Source organism: Chiloscyllium punctatum, chromosome 29 (assembly GCF_047496795.1).
Source record: "Chiloscyllium punctatum isolate Juve2018m chromosome 29, sChiPun1.3, whole genome shotgun sequence".
Taxonomy (NCBI): domain Eukaryota; kingdom Metazoa; phylum Chordata; class Chondrichthyes; order Orectolobiformes; family Hemiscylliidae; genus Chiloscyllium; species Chiloscyllium punctatum.
The window spans coordinates 74312416-74332914 of record NC_092767.1 but is presented as its reverse complement, the minus strand read 5'-3'; the positions used below and the strand labels follow the sequence as shown (position 1 = coordinate 74332914).

Below are 20499 nucleotides of genomic sequence, written 5' to 3'. Positions count from 1 at the left end.
TCTTGATTTCCAGCATCTGCAGTCTTCACTTTGTCCCATCTTCTGAAGAAGCCTACTCATTAAAGTCAGGTGGGGGAGGGTGGAAGGAGGGTCCAAGAACCAGGAGACCCAGTCACAGAATAATAATTTGACCATTTACGACCTATATGAGGAAATATTTCTTTACTGAAATGGTGAATCTTTGGAGGTCTCCACCTCAAAGGGCTGTGGAAGTTCATTCATTATTTTCAAGACAGATCAACAATAGATTTAATGAGGGCTATGGGGATATGTGGAGTTGAGATAGAACGTAACAAATAGAAGCAGCAACAGGAATAGGCTATTTGGCCCTCAAACCTGCTCCAGCATTCCACAAGATCATGGCTAATCAGCCCCAGGCCTCAACTCCCGTTCTAGTGCCAACTCAACAAATCGTGACCACCTAATATTTCAAAAGTATTAACAACCTCCTCTTTGAGTACTTTCGGTGATGTAATCTCCACAGCTCTGAGGTAGGGAATTCCAGTCATTCATTACTATCTGACAATTTCCCCTAGTTTGAGATTTGCCCCACTACCGAAACATCTTCTCAACATCCAACCTGTCAAGACCCTCAGAAGATCAGCCGTGACGTAGTTGGATGATGGTGCAGGCTTGAGGGGCTGAATGTCCACCACTCGCTCCTATTTGCTATCGCCTCTGTACTGAGATGGGGTGTGGAGACACAGCCATTTGTCAGATCTGAGCTCTGAAGCCTCCTAAGCCCTGGGAAGACTTGTCATTCTTAATGCTGTGTGGGTTGAGGTCAGAACATTGACCACAGCATCTTTTGATGCACTGGGTTTATTCATTTGATTTTTCAGAGCAGTGAATCAGTGACTCTTGACCTATTGACCTACGCTGACCTGGAGCTATTGAGAAACCGGAAAGCTGGAGTTTCAATGAGGCACGCACCACCACCGAAATCTGGAGCCCTCAATGTGAAACGTTACCTCATCCTCATTTACTCAGTGGAGTTTGACAGGTATCAAATCCATGCTTAATAAAACAAAGATCAAATTATAATTTATTTTTCTCCTGGTCAGAACTAATAGAAATCTCTGATCCATATATTATTTCTTAGCACTTTAAAATGAGCTAGCAAGGCAAGGGGTTAGTTTGTGGCATTGTGGTAATATCACTGGACTAGTAATCCAAAGGCCCAGGCTAATGCTGTGAGGTCATGGGTTCAATTCCCACCATTGGTGGGAATGTAAGTTCAGTTAGTGAATTAAACGTAATGAAGGTATTATTGATTGTTGTAACAACCTATTTCATTCCCGGTGTCCTTATAGATTTAAACCTACATGTGGTTCTAACTCTCAGTAATGTGTTTGAGTCTTGTCTGTCATCTGAAATTGCCCTAACAGTCAGGGATTAGCAACAAGTGATGCCCATGTCATATGAAAGAATTTTTATAAAAAATCAGAAATGGTCTGTTGGACCAGGGTACATCTGATGCCTCAAATCAGACTGCTTCTAAATATTCAGTTCCACTCAAAACAGGACAAAACAAGGAGTATGTGAAAAACGCAGGAATGGGTGGGTTACTCTTCGGAGGGTCGGTGCGGACTGGTTGGGCCAAAGGGCCTGTTTCCACACTGTAGGGAATCTACTCTAATCAGGTTTGAGGTTGGCACTGTGGCTCAGTGGTTAGCACTGCTGCCTCACAGCACCAGGGATCCTGGTTCGATTCCAGCCTGTGTGGAGTTTGCACATTCTCCCCGTGTCTGCGTGGGTTTCTTCCCACAGTCCAAAGATGTGCAGGTCAGGTGAATTGGCCATGTTAAATTGCCCTTTAGTGTTGTTAGATGCATTAGTCAGAGGGAATTGGGTTTGGGTGGGTTACTCTTCGGAGGGTCGGTGTTGACTTGTTAGGCCAAAGGGCCTGTTTCCACACTAATCTAATCAAATCTAATAGTTGACAAGAAATTTGATTGATTTAAGTTTTATTGTCATGTGTACTCAAGCACAGGAGTACAGTGAAAATGTATAATGTTGTCATGTGCAGTGCCATATTAGGTACAAAGGTAAAGTAGTAATATAGGGAAAGAAGATTAGAAGAGAAGCATTGCTGTTGTTCTTGGTATTCGTAGACAAATAAAGTTCGAAGTTAACATTACCACCCTTTCTGGTATTAAGTGGAAAAATACAGGAATAAAGGTAATTGTTCAACAGTCTTACGTGCAAGAGCTGGGTCTCCTCCACTTTAGCCTGCTCGCTGGGAAACCTCGGACTCCCTGCTCTCAACGTTGCAGATCCTTGGGGTCCTCCCTCACCAACACTTCGGACTCGCTCTAACCACTTTGGGCTCAGGCCCACAGCCGCTTCCACACACCCGACTTCCAGCTGACAGTGCCACGATCGCCACTGCTGCTCATGGCCCACTGCTCGGTTCAACCTCTCCCACATAACTGTGCGTCACCCCCTCCTCCCAAAAGTTATGTGATCTTCCAAGGGAGACCTAACACCAGGCCAGTCCATGAAGGTGAATGCCTGATGAGTTCATCTTCAATCCTCTTTTGAGTGGACTAAACTAGCCCGGGCGATTACTCTGGCCTTCATGGTGTCTTTGACATCACTTTCCTGAATGAGGTGACCTACAATCCCATTCAGGAATGGGTCCAGTTCTCGCTTGAAGGTTGGGGCTTTTGGTGGAATTGGAGCATGTGGGGAATGTGTCTTTGATCCATGGATTTTAGTTGGGCATCGAGCAGAAAGAAAGTTCTTGAATTATGCATCTGTGTTTCGAGAGACTCTTAATTGTCAAAATTTGGAACAAGCAAATAGCTTTCTCTTCGTATTGCTGACACACAAAAGTGACCATGACCTTGCTTCAGAAGAGGCATAATTTGTTAGGAAGCAGTTCAGAGAAGGCTGATTCCTGGGATGAAGGAGTTTGCTGATGAGGAAACATTGTGCAGGTTGGGCTTGTACTCTGAGTTTAGAACAGTAACAGGTGATCTCAGTGAAACAAAAGGTTATGAAGGGACTTGACAAGTGTGTGTGTTGGAAGGATGTCTTCCCATGCCTTGACCTGGTGAGGCACAATGTTAAAAAGATTTGTCTCCCATTCAAGATTCTATTTTTTCACAGTGTCATTAGACACAGCAGAGGAGCCTGGGTTATTGAATATATTAAAGACTGAGATAGACGTACAGCCAACTTTGTATTAACTGACAGCTTCTGAACCGGCACTCTGGATTAACTGGCAAACAAGTAAATAAAAACAGGAAGAACTGTGGATGCTGGAAATTGGAAACAAAACCGCTGGAAAAGCTCAGCAGGTCTGGCAGCATCTGTGGAGAGAAATCAGAGTTCATGTTTTGGGTTGAGTGACCCTTCCTCAGAACCTCATCCAAAAATTATATACTTCAAATACCATGAAGTTTAATGTACTATTCTGATCAATTATTATAGTATTTTTAATTTATTTGCCACAATGTAAATATACTTGTGGTCAATCGAATTACCACATGAAATATCAACAGTTTATTCAATTTCTCCTCCAGTACCATGATCTATCAGTAGTCAGTTGAAGATGTCAGTCAGAAGGCACTCTACAAGCTTTTATTTAAGTTTTATTATTTGTGATTTATGCAGCAAATAAAGTATATCACTCTGTATACTCCCTGCATTATGTTCATATTACTTACTGTGTTTTTTAACATTGGTTATATGGACCTCTTGATAATTAAATATTTCGGATAATCCAGCACACTCCTGGTCCCATAAGTGCTGGTTAATAAAAAGTTTACTGTATTTTTGTTTGACAAGGGGGATTTGGGTCTGCTGGGAGAACAGGCAAAAAAAAATGGAGTCAAGGCCACAATCCAGATTAGCCTGCTCCTGTTTCCATTTTGTATAACTGATCTTTCTTTTTGATGCCTGCAGAATACACTACCCACTTCCCCTACCCTATGTAGGAAAGCCAGATCCAGCCACTCTCCAGAAGATCATTCGAAGCCTGAAAGAGGAACTTGCCACAGTGAAATCGAAGCATGGCAAGGACTTCCGTGACACAGAGCTCAGACGCTTGAGAGCAGAGTGAGTCTCTTTCTTTCCCTTTCTTGTTTTCCACCACCACCATAACCTCATCACCATGCCCCTACCCACTCTACCCCCCCCCCCAGTATGATTTCTGCTCACGTCTCAGCAATGACACTATATAACGAACACTAGCCACTGTAAGTGCAGCATTACATTGTGGTATTATAATGACAGCGCAGGATTTGACTGAGACTCATCATCCTTAATAGGAGGCCTGCACCTCTCTCTGTATGTAGAAATTTCAACATAGGGAAATTGCATAACTAGTTTCACTTTACCTGCTGAACCCATACCCCTTTAATACCTATGCCGTCACCCACTGACCCAATATAATATTGAATGTTGGCCCTAATTCTGCCTCATTCACAGCCCAATCCATTCACAAAAAAATCTTCTATCCCTTTTGTAAGTCTTATGTACTTAACTGTTTTGCTCTTGATTGCTTAACCATTGTTCCCGTCATTCTACTCTTTCCTATCATTTTATAGTTTTAATCTGCATTGCTCTAATAAAAAAACTTTCTTGTTCCCCCTGCAACGCACAGGCACACAGACACACACAGACACACACAGACACGCCTATTTGTTCCTGGTATTTCTTGCTCATTGTCATTCTCTTCTGCCACGCCAACCACTGAGCTCATATTAGCTCGTGGCATATAAGCTCGACCAGCATTTAGTGCCCATCCCTAATTGCCCAGACAGCAGTTAAGAACTCCATTGCTGTGGCTCCAGCGTAATGTGTAACCCAAACTGGTTAAGGATGGTAGATTTCCTTCCCTAAAGGGCATTAGTGAACCTGATGGGTTTTTGTGACCATGGTTACATGTTCTTCACTAGGATGGCATTTAATTCAAGGTTTTTATTTTCAAACTTTACTGACTGCCATGATAGGAATTGAACCATGTTTCCAGGGCATTTACCTGGGCCTCTGGATTACTAGTCCAATGATGCTACCACAACCTCCTTGTGTCATGGTGGCAGTGTCGTCAAGGCTCCCCAGACTAATTCTCATTCTGTGAGGAGAGTGGACCTGTACTCTCGAGTTGAGAAGAGTGTGTACCGGTCTCCTTGAATCATGTTAAAAATTGCACAACACCAGGTTATAGTCCAACAGCACTGCTCCTTCATCAGGTAGTTGTGGAGGACACAATTGTAAGACACTGAATTTATAGCAAAAGTTGACAGTGTGATGTAACTGAAATTATACATTGAAAAATACCTTGATAGTTTGTTGAGTCTCTCATCTGTTAGAATGACCATGATAGTTTCAATTCTTTCACATGTAAATCACAAAACCTTTTTTTAAAAGTTACATTCTCAGGTTAACTGTAATAATTGGTGTCAGCCAGATAAGATGTTAAGATGTTGAAGGTGTTCCTTGTGTGTGTTCCTTGTCTGTGCCATAATGTTTAGACTGAGTCTAATCTAAAAAGTGAGTTAACATAGTCGAGCATGGAATCATGCAGTTTTTGAGCAAAGTGCAATGTAACTCAGCACGTAACCTGGTGTTGTGTGATTTTTAACTTTGTACACCCCAGTCCAACACCATCCTCTCCAAATCCTTGAATCATAACATTCTCACAGGATTTGACAAGGTAGATTCAGCAAGATGTTTCCTCTGGCTGGGATGGGATCCTTGAGTTGGGCGTCACTGTTTCAGAATAAGGAGTATGCCACATAGCATAAGGAGAATTTTTTTTCTTTCACAAGTGTTGTATTTTGGTACGACAAACAAGAGTGGGGTATATATAATTAACGGTAGGGCCTTGATTCGGAGATGCCGGTGTTGGACTGGGGTTTACAAAGTTAAAAATCACACAACACCAGGTTATAGTCCAACAGGTCTAGATTAGATTAGGATTAGATTTAGATTCCCTACAGTGTGGAAACAGGCCCTTTGGCTCAACACGTCCACACCGACCCTCCAAAAAGTAACCCACCCAGACTCCTTTCCCTCTGACTAATGCACCTAATACTATGGGGTAATTTACCATGGCCAATTCACCTAACCTGCACATCTTTGGACTGTGGGAGGAAACCGGAGCACCCGGAGGAAACCCACACAGACACTGGGAGAATGTGCAAACTCCACACAGGCAGGTGCCCAAGGCTGGAATTGAACCTGGGACCCTGGTGCTGTGAGGCAGCACCGCTAACCGCTGAGCCACCGTGCCACCCCACCACACTAAATTGGAAGCTAGTGCTCCCAATTAAACCTGTTGGACTATAAACCTGGTGTTGTGATTTTTAACTTGGTAGGACTTTGGGTAGCGTTGTAGAACCAGAGGGACCCAGAGGTGCAGGTACGTAATCCTTTTGAAGTTTGTGTCACATGTAGACAGGGACGTTAAAAAGGCATTTGGCACACTTGCCTTCATTGCTCAATCCTTTGAGTATAGGAGTTGGGGAGTCATGTTGCGGGTGTTTAGGACATTGTTGAGGCCTGACTTTGTCCAGTTCTGGTCATCCAGATGTATGAAGGATACTATTAAATTGGAGAGGATTCAGAAGGGATTTATCAAGACTTGTCAACCTTCAAAGGTTTGAGTATAAAGAAAGGCTGGGACTTTTTCACCTGAGCCTAGAAAGTTGAGAGTTGAGCTTATAGAAGTTTATAAAATAATGAAGGGTATAGAAAGAGTTATTGTCTTTGTTGTCTTTATCCTAGGATGGGGGATTTCAAGACTAGGGGGCATATTTTCATGGTGAGAGGAGAGAGATTTTGAAAAAGACATGAGGGGCAAACGTTTCAGACAGCAGGTAATTCACATATGGAATGAACTTCCTGAGGTAGTGGTGGATGTGGGTACAACTACAACATTTAAAAGACATTTGGATAAGTACATGAATAGAAACGGTTCAGAGGGATATGTTCCAGGAGCAGGCAGGTGGGACCATTTTAGTTTGGGATTATGTTTTGCATGGACTGGTTGGACCGAAGGGTCTGTTTCCATGCTGTATGACTCTCTGACTCTAAGTAAATCTTTGGAGTTCTCTGCCCTTCGGTGGCTGTGGATCCACAATCATTTTGTATTTTCAAGCCAGTGATTGATAGATTTCTAGATGATAATATCAAGGGATAACATTAGAAAATGGTGTTGGTGTACATGATTAGCCATGATGTAGAATGGTGGAGCAGATCTGAGGGGCTGAATGGCCTACTCCTGCATTGCTTTGTTTCTACAGGTTGATAATAAACCTTGGGTATCTAGTTCTGAGGTGAGGAATTGAACCTGAAGCTTTTGGTGCAGAGGTGGGGGACACTATCTCCTGTGACACTTGATCTCTGTGGGATACCATGAGACCCTTTTCATCAGTCTGAAGAAAACCGCCTTAACTTCTACTCTCTGCTGCCTCCTGTCCAACCAATCTTTTAATTTAGTTTCTGTCCTCTCCTTAACCTGTTAAAAGGTGCCATCGTTTGAGTGAGGCATTAAACCAAAGTGGCTGTATAAGATCCCATGGCATTATTATAAAAAGAACAGTGGGATCATCTGGTATCCATCCCTCAACCAACATCACAAGAAGCCAGATTTATTGGTCATTTATGCGATTGCTATTTGTGGGATCTTGTTGTGCTGCCTTTTGCTTTCTTGCAGCATAAAGGTAACCATTTTTTAAAAGATAATTTGCTCTAGGCCATCCTGAGTTTGTGGAAAATGCTACAAAACGTCTGTGTAACTCCATTTATCACCTGCCAGCACGTACCCTGTTGGGCCAAATGACCTGTTCCTGCACCATCTCCTGAGCAATTTCTATTGTTGTCCCTATTGGGGAAAGAATGCATCATGGCAGAAAATAACATGCTCCCCTCCTTCGTGTGCACGCCTCCCTTCAGGTTCGAGAAGCTGCTGCAGGAGAAACAGGAGCTTGAAGTCATGATTCTGCAGCTCCAGGAGCAGATGAAACTGTCCAGCACAGCATCTGTGGCCAAGGAGGTGAAAATCCTGAAAAAGATCATTCAGAGCTTGGAGGAGGAGTTGATGAAGGAGAAAACAAAAAATCAGAGAGCAGCAAATAAACGAAACCAAGAATACCGGCAGGTCTTGGATGAGGTGAGATCTATGATGCTCAAGCCTTTGTATTAAATCTTGATGTTACAGAACCTTGAGTGTTGGTAAACTTCAGTTTTTCTTATGTTTCAGTCCGGAGAGCAAGACAAAAGCTTCAACTTCAGGTCACAATCCAGCAGTGTTTCAATAATGTATTGCAAAAACAATTACAAATTTTAGCAAGCAGTCAGCAAACTGGCAGTTGCCTAGAAATTGAGATTTACCACTTGCTAATTTTTTTGATTGAAGAGTCTTTGTTAGGAGCCAAAAGGTTTCCACCATTACACTTCCCCATAGACGTCACTCAAAGTCACCTCTCGAAAGCGCTGGTTCAGCCTCAATACTGAGTTGCTGTGGCCTATTGTGGCCACCACACATCAGGAAGGATGTGAAGGTATTCGAGAGGGTGCAGAAAAGATTCCTGTGAGTAATTCCAGAGAAAGTGGGGATGTAGTTTGTGGAAAGGAGAAGATTGAGAGGAGATTTATCTTAAAAACGTGAAGTGTCTGGACTGAGCAGGTGGGGACAAACAGTTCTTAATCCTGTAGCAGAAAGATCAAGAATCGGAAGGCATCAGTCTATGACGATCGACCAAAGAAACAACGGTATCGTGAAGAAAATCATTTTCACATGACAAGTGATTTGGATCGTGTGCTGCATGAGAATGTGGTAGAGACAAAATCAATCATCTGTTTCAAAGGGGAATTGGGCCATTATCTGAGGAGAAATATTCTGCAGTGTTACAGGGAAAAGACAGCAAGCAGAGTGGCACTGGGTGAATTACTTTTGCAGCGAGTCAGCACAAACACAAGGGGCTGAATGGTCTCTTTCTGTACTATGACCATTGGACGAGATTTACTTTTCATGCTAACCTGACAAAGCTACACAGGAGAGGTAGAAATACATAGCGGGATTTACCTCCTTGATGTTTATTACATCGAGAATGCAGCTGTTCCATGTCAGTTTATCTACTTACTTAGTGAATGCAACTCCCCAAAGCCAAGCGACAGGGTCCTCACTGTGTTTGTGGTGATGATTCTCTTGCTCCTCAGAAGTGTGTAGTGTTCTTTGTTTTTCCAGAGGTGCATAACGGGTTAGTACTCAGGCTCCAGCAATGGATTTGGCTGCTCAGGGGGCCCTGACTCAACCTGAACCAAGAGTCATAGAGATGCACAGCACGGAAACAGACCCTTTGGCTTAACTCGTCCAGGCTAGCCAGATATCCTAAATCAACCTAGTTCCATTTGCCAACATTTGGCCCATAACCCTCTAAACTCTTTTTTTTTTGTATATCCAGGTACCTTTTAAAAGTTGTAATTGTACCAGCCTCCTCTGCTTCACCTGGCAGCGCATTCTGTACGCGCAACACCCTCTGCATGAAAAGGATGCCCCCTTATGTCCCTTTTAAATCTTTCCCCTCTCACCTTAAACCTATGCCCACTAATTTTGGACCTTGGCTATTCACACTCTCATGATTTTATAAACCTCTGTAAGGTCTCCCCTCAGTGTCCGATGCTCCAGGGAAAATAGCCCCAGCCTGTTTTAGAAAGGACCATTCTAGCTAACCACTTGATGATAATTTTGTCACAAGGAACTCGGTAACTTCCCACGTTTCCTGTTCCTTGATCAGAAAGATATCTGCTGGTAAAGCTTGCTCTCGAAGGTTGATCTATTAGGGGTATTGGGGGTGCTGTGATGGCAGGTGAGAAAGTGGTTAGATCCAGTCAGCTAGCCAATATTTAAACTCTACTAACCCATCCTCCAACTTAATTTCACTTTTCTTAAAAAAAAAATAGAAATTGTGATTGCTTTCAATACCGCTGGTGGTGGTTTTCTCTTAAGAGTTTGATCATGAAATGTGGATGTCACAGACTAGCCAGTATTTACTACCCCTCCCTAATTGCTGCTTGATGAAGAGCTGCTGCTGTCTTTAATCACTGTGTTCAGTATGGTGTGGATACATTCACAGTGCTGTTCAGCTTTAGACACAGTCAGAAACGTTTTTTTTTATTTAGGAAGTGACAGTTTGTGAATATAATGTGAACTCTTTCACTTGTTTCCCCACTCCCTTCAATTACCCCTAATTTTGACTTTTGTGGTGGGCATTTAACAATGTTGCAGGGTGTAAGTTATCATGTAATTGTGTGTTTTGATATCGGATGCTGATAGGGATATGATACCACATTGGACAGTGCTGAATGAACAGTAAGTAATAGTAAGCAAAACTAGAGACAGTTTTCAAAAAAAAGACAGTGATGGATAAGCAGGACTGTACTGTTCTGAAAGTCTTTTCATGCTGTCTGACCCTATGAGTCTAAGACTAACGCTGTGGTTTTGCTGCCCATTTCTATTTAGCGTTACATCTTGTCTGATCAGTGTGTTGGGTTCTGTGCTGTTATAATTCTACAAAAGTTAGGATTTAACTGTGTTGCTGCCAGCTCTTTGGTTAAGCTGTCCAGTTAATCCCATACCTATGCTCTTTCCCCGTAATGCTATACATTTCTCCCCTTCAAGTATTCATCCAGTTCTCTTTGGAAGCTCTTTATTAAATCTCCTTAAAACACTCTTTCAGACAACATGTTCAAAGTTGCAGCAACTCGCTCCATAATTTTCTTTTCTCCTTCTGTTTCTCTTTGCTGATTGTCTTCAACCTGTGTACCTCTTGTAACTGACCCTTCTGTCACTGCAATCAGTTTCTTCTGTATCATTGGTATCAAAGTCTTTCCTGTTCTATCAAATGTCCTTTTCACTTTCTCTGTTCGAAGGAGAGCAACCCCAGGCTGCTCCAGACCTCCCACACAGTTGAATAATTGTTTTTTTTTATCGTTTTTCAAAATTTCAGCTGGAAGACGTAAAGGCTTCAGAGCGGAAACTGAAGGTGCGAATGAAGAACCTGACCACCGAGTTGAATTTGTACAAAAGGGGGTGAGTTCTTATCAGAATGTCAACGTACCTGCAGAAATCCCTGCCCGCTCATTCGTGAGGCTGTACCAAATTAACTCAAACCTGCTGAGACATTTATTCTCCACATTCAGGGCGAGGGAGGGGCAAATTATCCAATGAGCCTGTTGTACTGTGGTGACTGGGTGAGGACAATCTGCTGAATGTAAGTGTATTACTGAGTGGAGGTTAGAAAAAACTAACAAGTATTCCCCTAGTAACCGCCTTTATGACAGTTACCGAGGGGACGGCCTTATGCTTGGCTGTAACACTGAAGTGTGTATCTTACGAGCAAAAGCACTGCCCAATCCTGTTCATGTGTGGAGTAGTGGGTAATGTCAATGATAATTCAGAGGCCTGTACTTTAACTGAAAGGGACGCGGATTCAAATCCAGGAGATTCAGAACTCCCCAGCTTCCCAGACTCTCTGAGGAAAGTCCCCAGCTCTGGAGTAAATCTAAGATTTCATATAGTTCTGACCTACTTACCTGAATAGTTACCCATGAGAGTTTAGACAGGCTTAGGCTTTTTTCTAACTCATGGGCGACTTTAGAACTGATACCCGCTCCCCTCTCAATCAATCATACCAACTTCCTCTCCCAGCTAGTTTGACGGATAGGATTGAATAGCCCATGTATGTGCTGTCAATTTTCTATTTTAAAAATTATTTTGTCTTGAATTTCAATGTCATATTTGAAATAATATAATGTTATTTACTTTTCCTTAATGTATAACCATCCTGACTGGAATTTCCCAATCTCTATGATAGAATTCTCCTGTAACGACTCGGCCCTGTACCAATAATTTCTACTCTGCAGTCCTACATGTGACTGCTCCTGTAAAACACTTTGGGATCTTTTTATTGTTAGATTCCAGTGTTTCCATTGGACACTTTTAAAATATTGCTCCCTTTTTGTCCCCGAGTTCTCTACACCTAATTTTCATGCTTTTTCTCATCTTTCAGTCGCCTGACTCCAGTGGGACCCTCTCCCCAGAACAGATCAAATTTAAATCTCAGCTCCGGCCATCGTTCTCAGACCAGGACAGATTCGGCTGGCAGAGTTCGGCAGGACGGTCAGTCGGCCTTGCGGGAAAGAAGCAAGCAGTGGTCAGGGTCCCAAGAGAGGGAGAGGTCCACGTCCAGAGAGAGAAGTGGCCGGTGGTCATCGTTTAGAGAGAGGGAACGGTCTTCCTCCAGAGACAGCCAGCAAAGAAATCGTTCCCGTACCCCCAGACTGTCACCCTCTCCAGCAGGTACAGCTTCTCCAAAAGAGAAAATGGTTACGAGTTCAAGTGAGAATCATTCAGTAGTGCAGCACAGTCATAGGCCATTGAGCCTAGACCCAGAGTGCGTTATTTCAGAATAAGGGATAATGTTTTCTAAGTACGGTAGATCTGGAACTCTTTACCACAGAAGCTGGGTCATTAAGCATATCCAAGGCCAAGGTAGACAGATTTTCAATCAGTTACAGATTTGAGGGTTATGAGGAAACAGCAGGAAAGTGGAGTTGAAGATTATTGCCCATGTTCTGAATGATTGAGCAGATGCAATGGGCTTGAATGGCCTACCTCTGCTTCTGTGTCTTTTGAGCCAATTGAGTCAGTGCTGGCTTTTCCAAAGAACAATCCTGTTCATCTTGCTCCCCTTTAACTGAAAGGGACGCGGATTCAAATCCAGGAGATTCAGAACTCTCCACCTTCCCAGACTCTCCGAGGAAAGTCCCCAGCTCTGGAGTAAATCTGAGATTTCAGATAATTCTGACCTACTTACCTGAATAGTTACCCATTCTTTTCCTTATTCTTTTGAGTATTTGTTCAGGGTCTTCTGAAAGTTATTCTGAAATCAGTATCCAACACACAACATTCCAAATCCTAATCATTAAAAAAAAATTACCTCATGTTGTTTCTGGTTCTTCTGCCCAGCCAGTCTCCTAAATCTTTTATCTTTGTCTGGCAATCTCTCTTCAGCCTTTGGAAACTGCTTCCTTTTATTTTCTCAGTCTAAACTCATGAATTCATGTGCCTTGAAGAACTCTCCTTAACTTTCTGTGCTCAAGAGGGAAATCTCCAGCTTCTGTATACTATCCCCATAATTATTATGTCTCATCCCTGGCAGAACTGAGGATCTTTGTTTATTTAGTTGGGCATTGCGTTAACACCCTCCTTATACTGTCTCAGCAAGGCAACCTTTGCGCTTTACGAATGTGTACATTGGTGTATACAATATCATTTTGGGGCATCTTATGTCTGTATCATGCAGTTCCTGAGGCCAGGCATATAGAGTCAAACAGCAAAGAAACAGACGCTTCGATGCAACCAGGCATAAATTAGCAATAAAAGGTTTTTTTTCCCAAAATAACTACTTACAGTGTGGAAACAGGCCCTTCGGCCCAACAAGTCCACACCGCCCCGCCGAAGCATAACCCACCCATACCCCTACATCTACATCTACCCCTTACCTAACACTACGGGCAATTTAGCATGGCCAATTCACCTGACCTGCACATTTTTTTTGGACTGTGGGAGGAAACCGGAGCACCCGGAGGAAACCCACGCAGACACAGGGAGAACGTGCAAACTCCACACAGTGAGTCGCCTGAGGCGGGAATTGAACCCGGGTCTCCGGCGCTGTGAGGCAGCAGTGCTAACCACTGTGCCACCGTGCCACCCACTATTGCCTTAACTGCGTCTTATGTAGACCAGTGAGTTCATAGCTAAAATGTTTCTATTGTATATGCACAAAGCTGGAACATTTTAATGTACCCTGTTGTCATTCTCTTTTCTGTATCCCAGATCTGAATCCCAGATTTGAAGTAACAATTAACCGTTCTTTACAATAGCAGTCACAATATTATCCCTATTATAATATCTTCTGAACTTTGCAGCCTTAAGCTAGAGATTCTACATTTTGTTTTCAATAAATTTATCTCTGACTTTTTTTTTCTTCCCTTCAGGTTGAGTATTTACTCGTTGCCCATATCAAAACTGCTGTCTCTACTTTGCACTCTCCTTCAGACCCATCTCCCTCATCTGCACCCGCCTTCTTTCCCTCTCCACCACATTTGCAGTCACCCGTGGATTCTGTCTCTCCAGTTTATGGGGATGACCTTGCTTTTGGTTGATTTGGGAGGGAGGGCAATACTACCCAAGCCTTCTGAAGGCACAGGCCTTGTTTATTGGAACTATGGGTAACTCTTTCCCGTCCTAATTGTTCTTGAACTAAGTCATTTGCTAAGGCCATTTCAGAAGTCAGTTATGAGTCAACCACATTGTTGTTAGTCTGAATTCAGATGCCCGCTAGACCGGGTAAGGATGATAGATTTCCTTCCTCAACATTCGTGAACCAGATTGGTTTTTATTTTCATTGATAATTCAGTTTTCTGTTACTGAGACCGGCTTTCAACTCCAGTTTTATGAATTGAACCTGCGTCCCCAGTCTGGGCCGCTAGTTTACACATCCAGTGAAAGTACCACCATCCCCATCTCCCCCAGCAGTGTTGCTCTATGGTATTTGAATTTAGGTGGGGAATCAACCAATCGACTAAAGAATCCAGAGAACTCTAGAAGCACTGCACTAGGATGCTCGATGTTGTTCAGAAACAGAGCTTCACTGGTGGGATATAGTCAAACTCTTCTTGTTCTCCTCAGGAACTAGGCAAGCCCGTTTCGACCCCACAGCATATGTGCACAATAAGGAACAGAAGCAGAAGGAGACCGAGCAGAGAAAGTAAGTTATTAAAAGGTGAAATTGCAAAATAAAAATATTGGAGGTCTATTGAATAACATGATCTTAGTCTTTACATTACAGCTTGCAGAGATTCCTGGTGAGTGAGACCACTTTTTACTGTTATGGTGATGTAGATGTGCATCAGTTCTGTATTTCTGTCTTGTTGGATATATTTTTAGATTCCCTGTATTACAGTATAACTCTGGAAAAGGATGTCTAATGCAGTTGGTAGTGCATAGTGTTACTGTCTCTGGGACGTAAAGGGATGGACTCTGCAGAAAGAGGCTGAGGGGGGAGATAACAGCTTTTGAAATCTAGATGTGGCCAAGGATTCCAAGAATTAGCTGAATGGACAAAAGGACCAAAGGGTGGGTTAGATGAGGAGTGGCATGTTCAGGAATCAAAAGTACAATTAGAGAGAGAGAGAGCCATGTACCGACATTGGAAATGAAAACCTGATAGCTTTGTCCTGGCAACAATTGAAGCAGAAATTGAGGTTAAAAAGAAGGGGAAACAGTCAAATTGGATGTGTGGATAACATTGAGACATGCACTAACGAAGAAACTAAGTGAAGCCGCTGGTATTGAATGTACTTTGCGAACTCCAGCTAGGTTGGTTCAGTCTCTTGCAGGTGCCCTGGGCTCTGTGAGGAATTCGGGGAGAGACTCCACTTTAATGTGGATGACCTCAGTATTTTCTTATTCTGTGATTACCCACTATTGCACAAATCTACCATCAAAATCTCTTCCCTCAGCAATCCTGAGGGGCTGCAGTGATTCAAGGGTTGAACTTAATGCCAAGTTGTAAAAAATCAACTTTGTACTTCCTTGCAAAATACCCGATTACTGGCATCCTGAAATAAAGGCAAGTACTGGAAGCCCTCGGGTGCCATGTGTGGAGAGAGAAGCAGTCAACGTTGTATGTTTTGCCAGAACTGAGGGGTTGGTTGAGGGATAGAAATTGTCCAAGCCATTGCTGAGAACTCCCCTTCCCTTCAAAATAGTTGCTTTGGGAGATTTTATGTTCAACCGGGAGGGTAGTCAAGGACTTGATTTTTCACTTCATCAGAAAAATGGTGCCTCTGACAGTGCTGCACTGCCTTTAATAGTGCATGGGCTTTGACAGTATTGACCTTGAGCTGCAGTCACTGATATGGGACCAAATTTCATGCCTGAGAAGTGTGTGCGCTGAACTCTCTGAGAGGTACCTGTCTAGAGAAGGAGTTTGCACAGAGAAAATACATCAGCACTGACCTGAAGAGCCAATCTACAGAGGAAGATACAAAGGGAAGATTCGACAGCTGCCTGGTTTTGAAATTTGAATTTTTCAGCAAATCTTGTATTGGGGTTTTATTGGATTAGTATTATAGAAGGGAAAATATAACATAGATTAGAGAAAGGAGTTGTAAATAGTTGTTAGATAATTATTCTCTCTTATACTTTAAGAAATAAGTTGTTAATTTTTACTTTAAATAGCTCTTGGCCTCTCGAATTTTCACAGATTACTGTGAATTTTTTTGTTTTAAATTAAGCAGAAGGATTTACCCTGTGATGTGACCCTATCTCCCTCCATCTCCTCCACTCTGTCTCCCTCTCTCCCCTCTGCAGCTTGAGGAGGATCTACAGGGGCATGAACCTCCTGACCGGTGAGGAGCGAGGAAGGTCGAAATCCAAGAACTGCTCCCGCGAAGGCAGTGCCAGCAAAGTACAAACAAGTGGTCACAGTCGTGGGCGGAGCTCATCGGGTAAGGGTACGGGCTGATCTTAGAAAAGCTGACAATCGGGCCCCACTTCCACTGAACCTGAATGTCAGGAGATTTTTCTACAACCAATTTGACCAAATTCAGGGGGACGAAATGAACCAGAATATGTTCGAAATTCTGTTAGCTTTTGTGAAAATGTTGGGAAGACTGAGAAATCTCTCCCACTTCAGAACTCTCGTCTTATGGAGTTTTGATGACGTTTTTAAATGTAATTAATTGGCTACCTCAAATTGGCCAGTAATACATTGAGAACAGGATGGAAGCAACATGTGGTTATAGCTGGAAGTCATGGGAATTTGCCGTATGGGTTGCATTAGAGATACAAGTAGATCTTGAGTGTACCATAAAGATCCTTTTCTGAACCTTCTTGGGAACATAAGGTATATCGGCACAAGTAGGCCATTCGACCCATCATGCTTGCCCCATCATTCGACTATGGCTGATATGTTTTTCAACCCTATTCTCCTGCTTTTACTAATCAAAAACCTATCCACCTCTGTCTCAAAGACAGTCAATAACTTGGCCTCCACAACCTTCTGCAGCAATGTGTCCCACAGATTCACCACCCTCTAGCTGAAGAAATTCTTCCTCCTCTCAGTTCTAAAGGGTTGTCCCTCCACTCTCAGGCTGTACCCTTGGATCCTAGTCTCTCCTAATGAGGGGAAACATCTTCTCCACGTCCACTGTATCCTGGCCTCTCAGTATTCTGTATTTCAATCCGATTGCCCCCAGTCCTTCCCAAGTGCAGACCCAGACTCCTCAAGCCCCTTATCCCTGGGATCATTCTTGTAAATCTCCCCTGGGCCCCCTCCAAGGCCAGCACATCCGTCCTTAGGTAAGGGGCCCAAAACTGCTCTCAATATTCCAAAATTGACCAGAGCCTCAGCAGTAATCCCTGCTCTTGTATTCTAGTCTAGTTGGTTGTGTTTGTCTGAGTTCAGTGCTTGCAGCATAGTTTATTTGGATAATAAACTGATGATCAGCTTGTCAAAGTTGGTGATGGCCCTAAAGTAAACACAACAGCTGAGTCTGAGAATGCAGATGACAACATGTGAGGAATGATGAGAGAATGTTAAGCGCTTTGACCTTTGAAGAGAAGTATTAAAGGCACCTAATAGATGTAGATGAAATATTAACTTGTTTGAAGAAAAATCTGCCAGGTCTTGGGGTTTGGGAGGGCAGGGAGTGTGTATCCACCGCTTGGAGATGTGCAGGAAGGAAGAGAGCAGGAGTGTGTGTGTGTGTGTATCCATCGATGCATCATGAGCATAGGAAGCGGAGAGGTGACTTTATATCATGAGGGCATAGACAAGGTGAATAGCAAAGGTCTGTTCCCCAGGGTAAAGATGTCAAAAAGTAGAGAGCATTGATTTAAGAACATAGGGAAAGGTTTAAAAGGCATCTGAGGGGCAACTTTTTCACGCAGAAGGTGGTGCGTTTGTTGAACAAAAGCCATTTGGACAGGTACATGGATAGGAAAAGTTTAGAGGAATATGGGCCAAACACAGGCAAATGGGACCAGTTCAGTTTAGGAGACCTGGTTAGTATGGACAAGTTAGGCTGAAGTGCCCTATGACTCAATGTCCCTTCTGCGCCTCTCGGGTTCAGGAGTGGGTTGATTCTTCTGTGGCCCTTGTGATTTTACTGACCTTGTTGCATCTCCTATTGTGTAGCGGAATTTCACCGGAGCCGATTCTCCTCCGCAAGCTCACTCAGTGATTTTGAAGATAGCAGAGGACATGCCAAGTCAAGGTAGATATTTGACTCCAAGTGACCAGTGTTGTCAATCGCTTTGTTTAATGAATTGATTTTAAAGTTCTCTGGGCTGTTTTTTGTGATCTCCATATTAAGTTGCTCCTACCACCAGCAATCACTGTTTGTGTGGGGTGGGGGGGGAGCTACCTGAAAATCTCCAACGTGTCACAGGACCATAGGCTGCTGTCTCATTAGAGCAAGATGGCTGTGGATGAATTCAACCTAAGAATCGCCACATCTCGGGCAAAGTTAAGAAGACAAAGTCTTTGTGGTGTCTTCAGCCAGTACAGAAATGAATCCGTATTCTTGTCATCAGTTTGCATCATCGGCCCACTTGGTTGTTTGACCACTCCAGCTTGCTGCGTCATTTAGTAAGGTCATGGCTGATCTAACTGTGAGCCTCAACTTTTCCTGCCTGTCCTTTGTTAAAGATTGGTCTAATTCAGCCCAGAGTATGTTTACCAAACCAGTCTCCATTGCTGTCTCTGCTCTGGTCTGGATGAGAATTCCAAAAAGGGGAGAGAATGGTCTCATGGTACTATCACTGAACTGTTAATCCAGAGAAATTCAGGGACGCGGGTTCGAATCCCGCTACAGCAAATGGCGGAATTTGAATTCAACAATAAATCTGGAATTAAGAGTGTAATGATGACCATGAATCCATTGTCGATTCTCGGAAAATCCATCTGGCTCACAAATGTCCTTTTAAGGAAGGAAACTGCCATCCTTGCCTGATCTAGCCTACACGTGATTCCAGTCCCACAGCGATGTGGTTGACTCTCTGCTGCCTTCTGGATAATTAGCAATGGGCATTAAATGCTGGCCTAGCCAGCATTGCCCTCATCCCATGAATGAATTTTTAAAAAATATTAACAACCCCTTTGAGAGAAGAGATCCATTTTCATCTTCTACAGGAGACTCCTTATCTTTAAAGTGTGCTCCCACTTGTAAATATTTGCCATGAGAGAAACCATTGTCCCCCAATGACCTGTTATGTTCAATCAGTTCACTTCGCATCCAAACACCCAACACAGCTTGATCTATCCTCTGTCATCAACCCCCTGGTGCGGTGTGGTTTAGTATTCCAGCCTGATACCCTACTGACAGTTGTACAATGTCTAAATAAAACCTCTGCACAGCTCCGGTTGTGAGTGTAAGACTTAACTCTTCAAATAGTGGTAGAGGCATCTCCCATGTCTACCTGAGCAGGTAGGCAGGGCCTCAGTTTGATCTCATAACTAAAAGATGACATTTCTAGTCATGTATTGCTTCCTCAGTACTGCACTCAGATTAGATGCTGTGAGGCTTGGACCCATGACCTAGCAACTTGGAAACAGGAGTGTTCCAGCTGCAGAGATGCACTGTGACTGACTGACCAGCTTTTGACTATGGTCCCAGATATTGTTAAAACATCAACCACAATCAGAAATCTGTAGTGACACATCAGTGTCACACTGTATGTTACAAGTAACCTGCCGTTTCTTTCTACCTCAAGAAAACTTACTGTGAACTAAAATTTCATAGAACTTGGATGTGTATTTCAATAACAATTGCAGGTCAAGGGTGAAAGAGCAGGGGAATACAACCAACTAGATAGCTCAGTCAGAAAGTTCAAGCACAATTTAGTTAATGGCCTTTGTGTTTAAGATGCTTTGTGTCAGATTCCAGGTTTACCTGTTCTGAAGAAGGGTCACTGGATTAGAAACATTAACTCTGCTTTCTCTCCACAGATGCTGCCAGACTTGCTGAGTTTCTCTAGCAATTTCTGGTTTTCTTTCAGGTTTATATGGTTCACTGGTCAGTCCTGATTTATCTGACCACTCAGTATAATTCAGGACACTCACAGCACAGATGAGGAATTGCAGATTTAATCACTCCCTCTTGTTGAAACTTTACTAAAATATCCAGCAGTCTGTAACTAGTCTAAGAGAATAATGTTTTTTTTTTATTTTGCTCATTGCTGCCCCCTCCAATAACAGATTGCAGAGAAGCAGAAAACCTAAACGGCCATTGGGATTGGCATCTTGGAGCAGTCCAAACTTGGTGAGTAGGTTCCTGATCAACGGAAAGCCAGAATCCCACAAGTTATGTACCCTGTAATTTATAGCATGATTTTGCTTTGAACTCTGTTCACCAGTCAAACCATCCTCTACTGTGGACCATGTCTGAATGTGCTGCTGAAAACGGCTCTCA

The 20499-nt window shown here is 43.1% G+C and overlaps 1 protein-coding gene across 3 annotated transcripts in view; it reads left to right on the top strand.

Annotated features, from left to right (window-relative positions):
- The window catches only part of ccdc61 (coiled-coil domain containing 61), a 35159-nt gene that overhangs the window by 6430 nt on the left and 8230 nt on the right, over positions 1–20499 (top strand). For all 3 annotated transcript variants that reach the window (XM_072549445.1, XM_072549444.1, XM_072549443.1), the window contains 9 exons: positions 843–1003; positions 3913–4065; positions 7909–8125; positions 10965–11047; positions 12027–12316; positions 14711–14789; positions 16397–16533; positions 18225–18303; positions 20286–20349. In XM_072549445.1, coding sequence (XP_072405546.1) covers positions 843–1003; positions 3913–4065; positions 7909–8125; positions 10965–11047; positions 12027–12316; positions 14711–14789; positions 16397–16533; positions 18225–18303; positions 20286–20349 — 1263 coding nt within the window. The remainder of the gene's footprint in view (positions 1–842; positions 1004–3912; positions 4066–7908; positions 8126–10964; positions 11048–12026; positions 12317–14710; positions 14790–16396; positions 16534–18224; positions 18304–20285; positions 20350–20499) is intronic.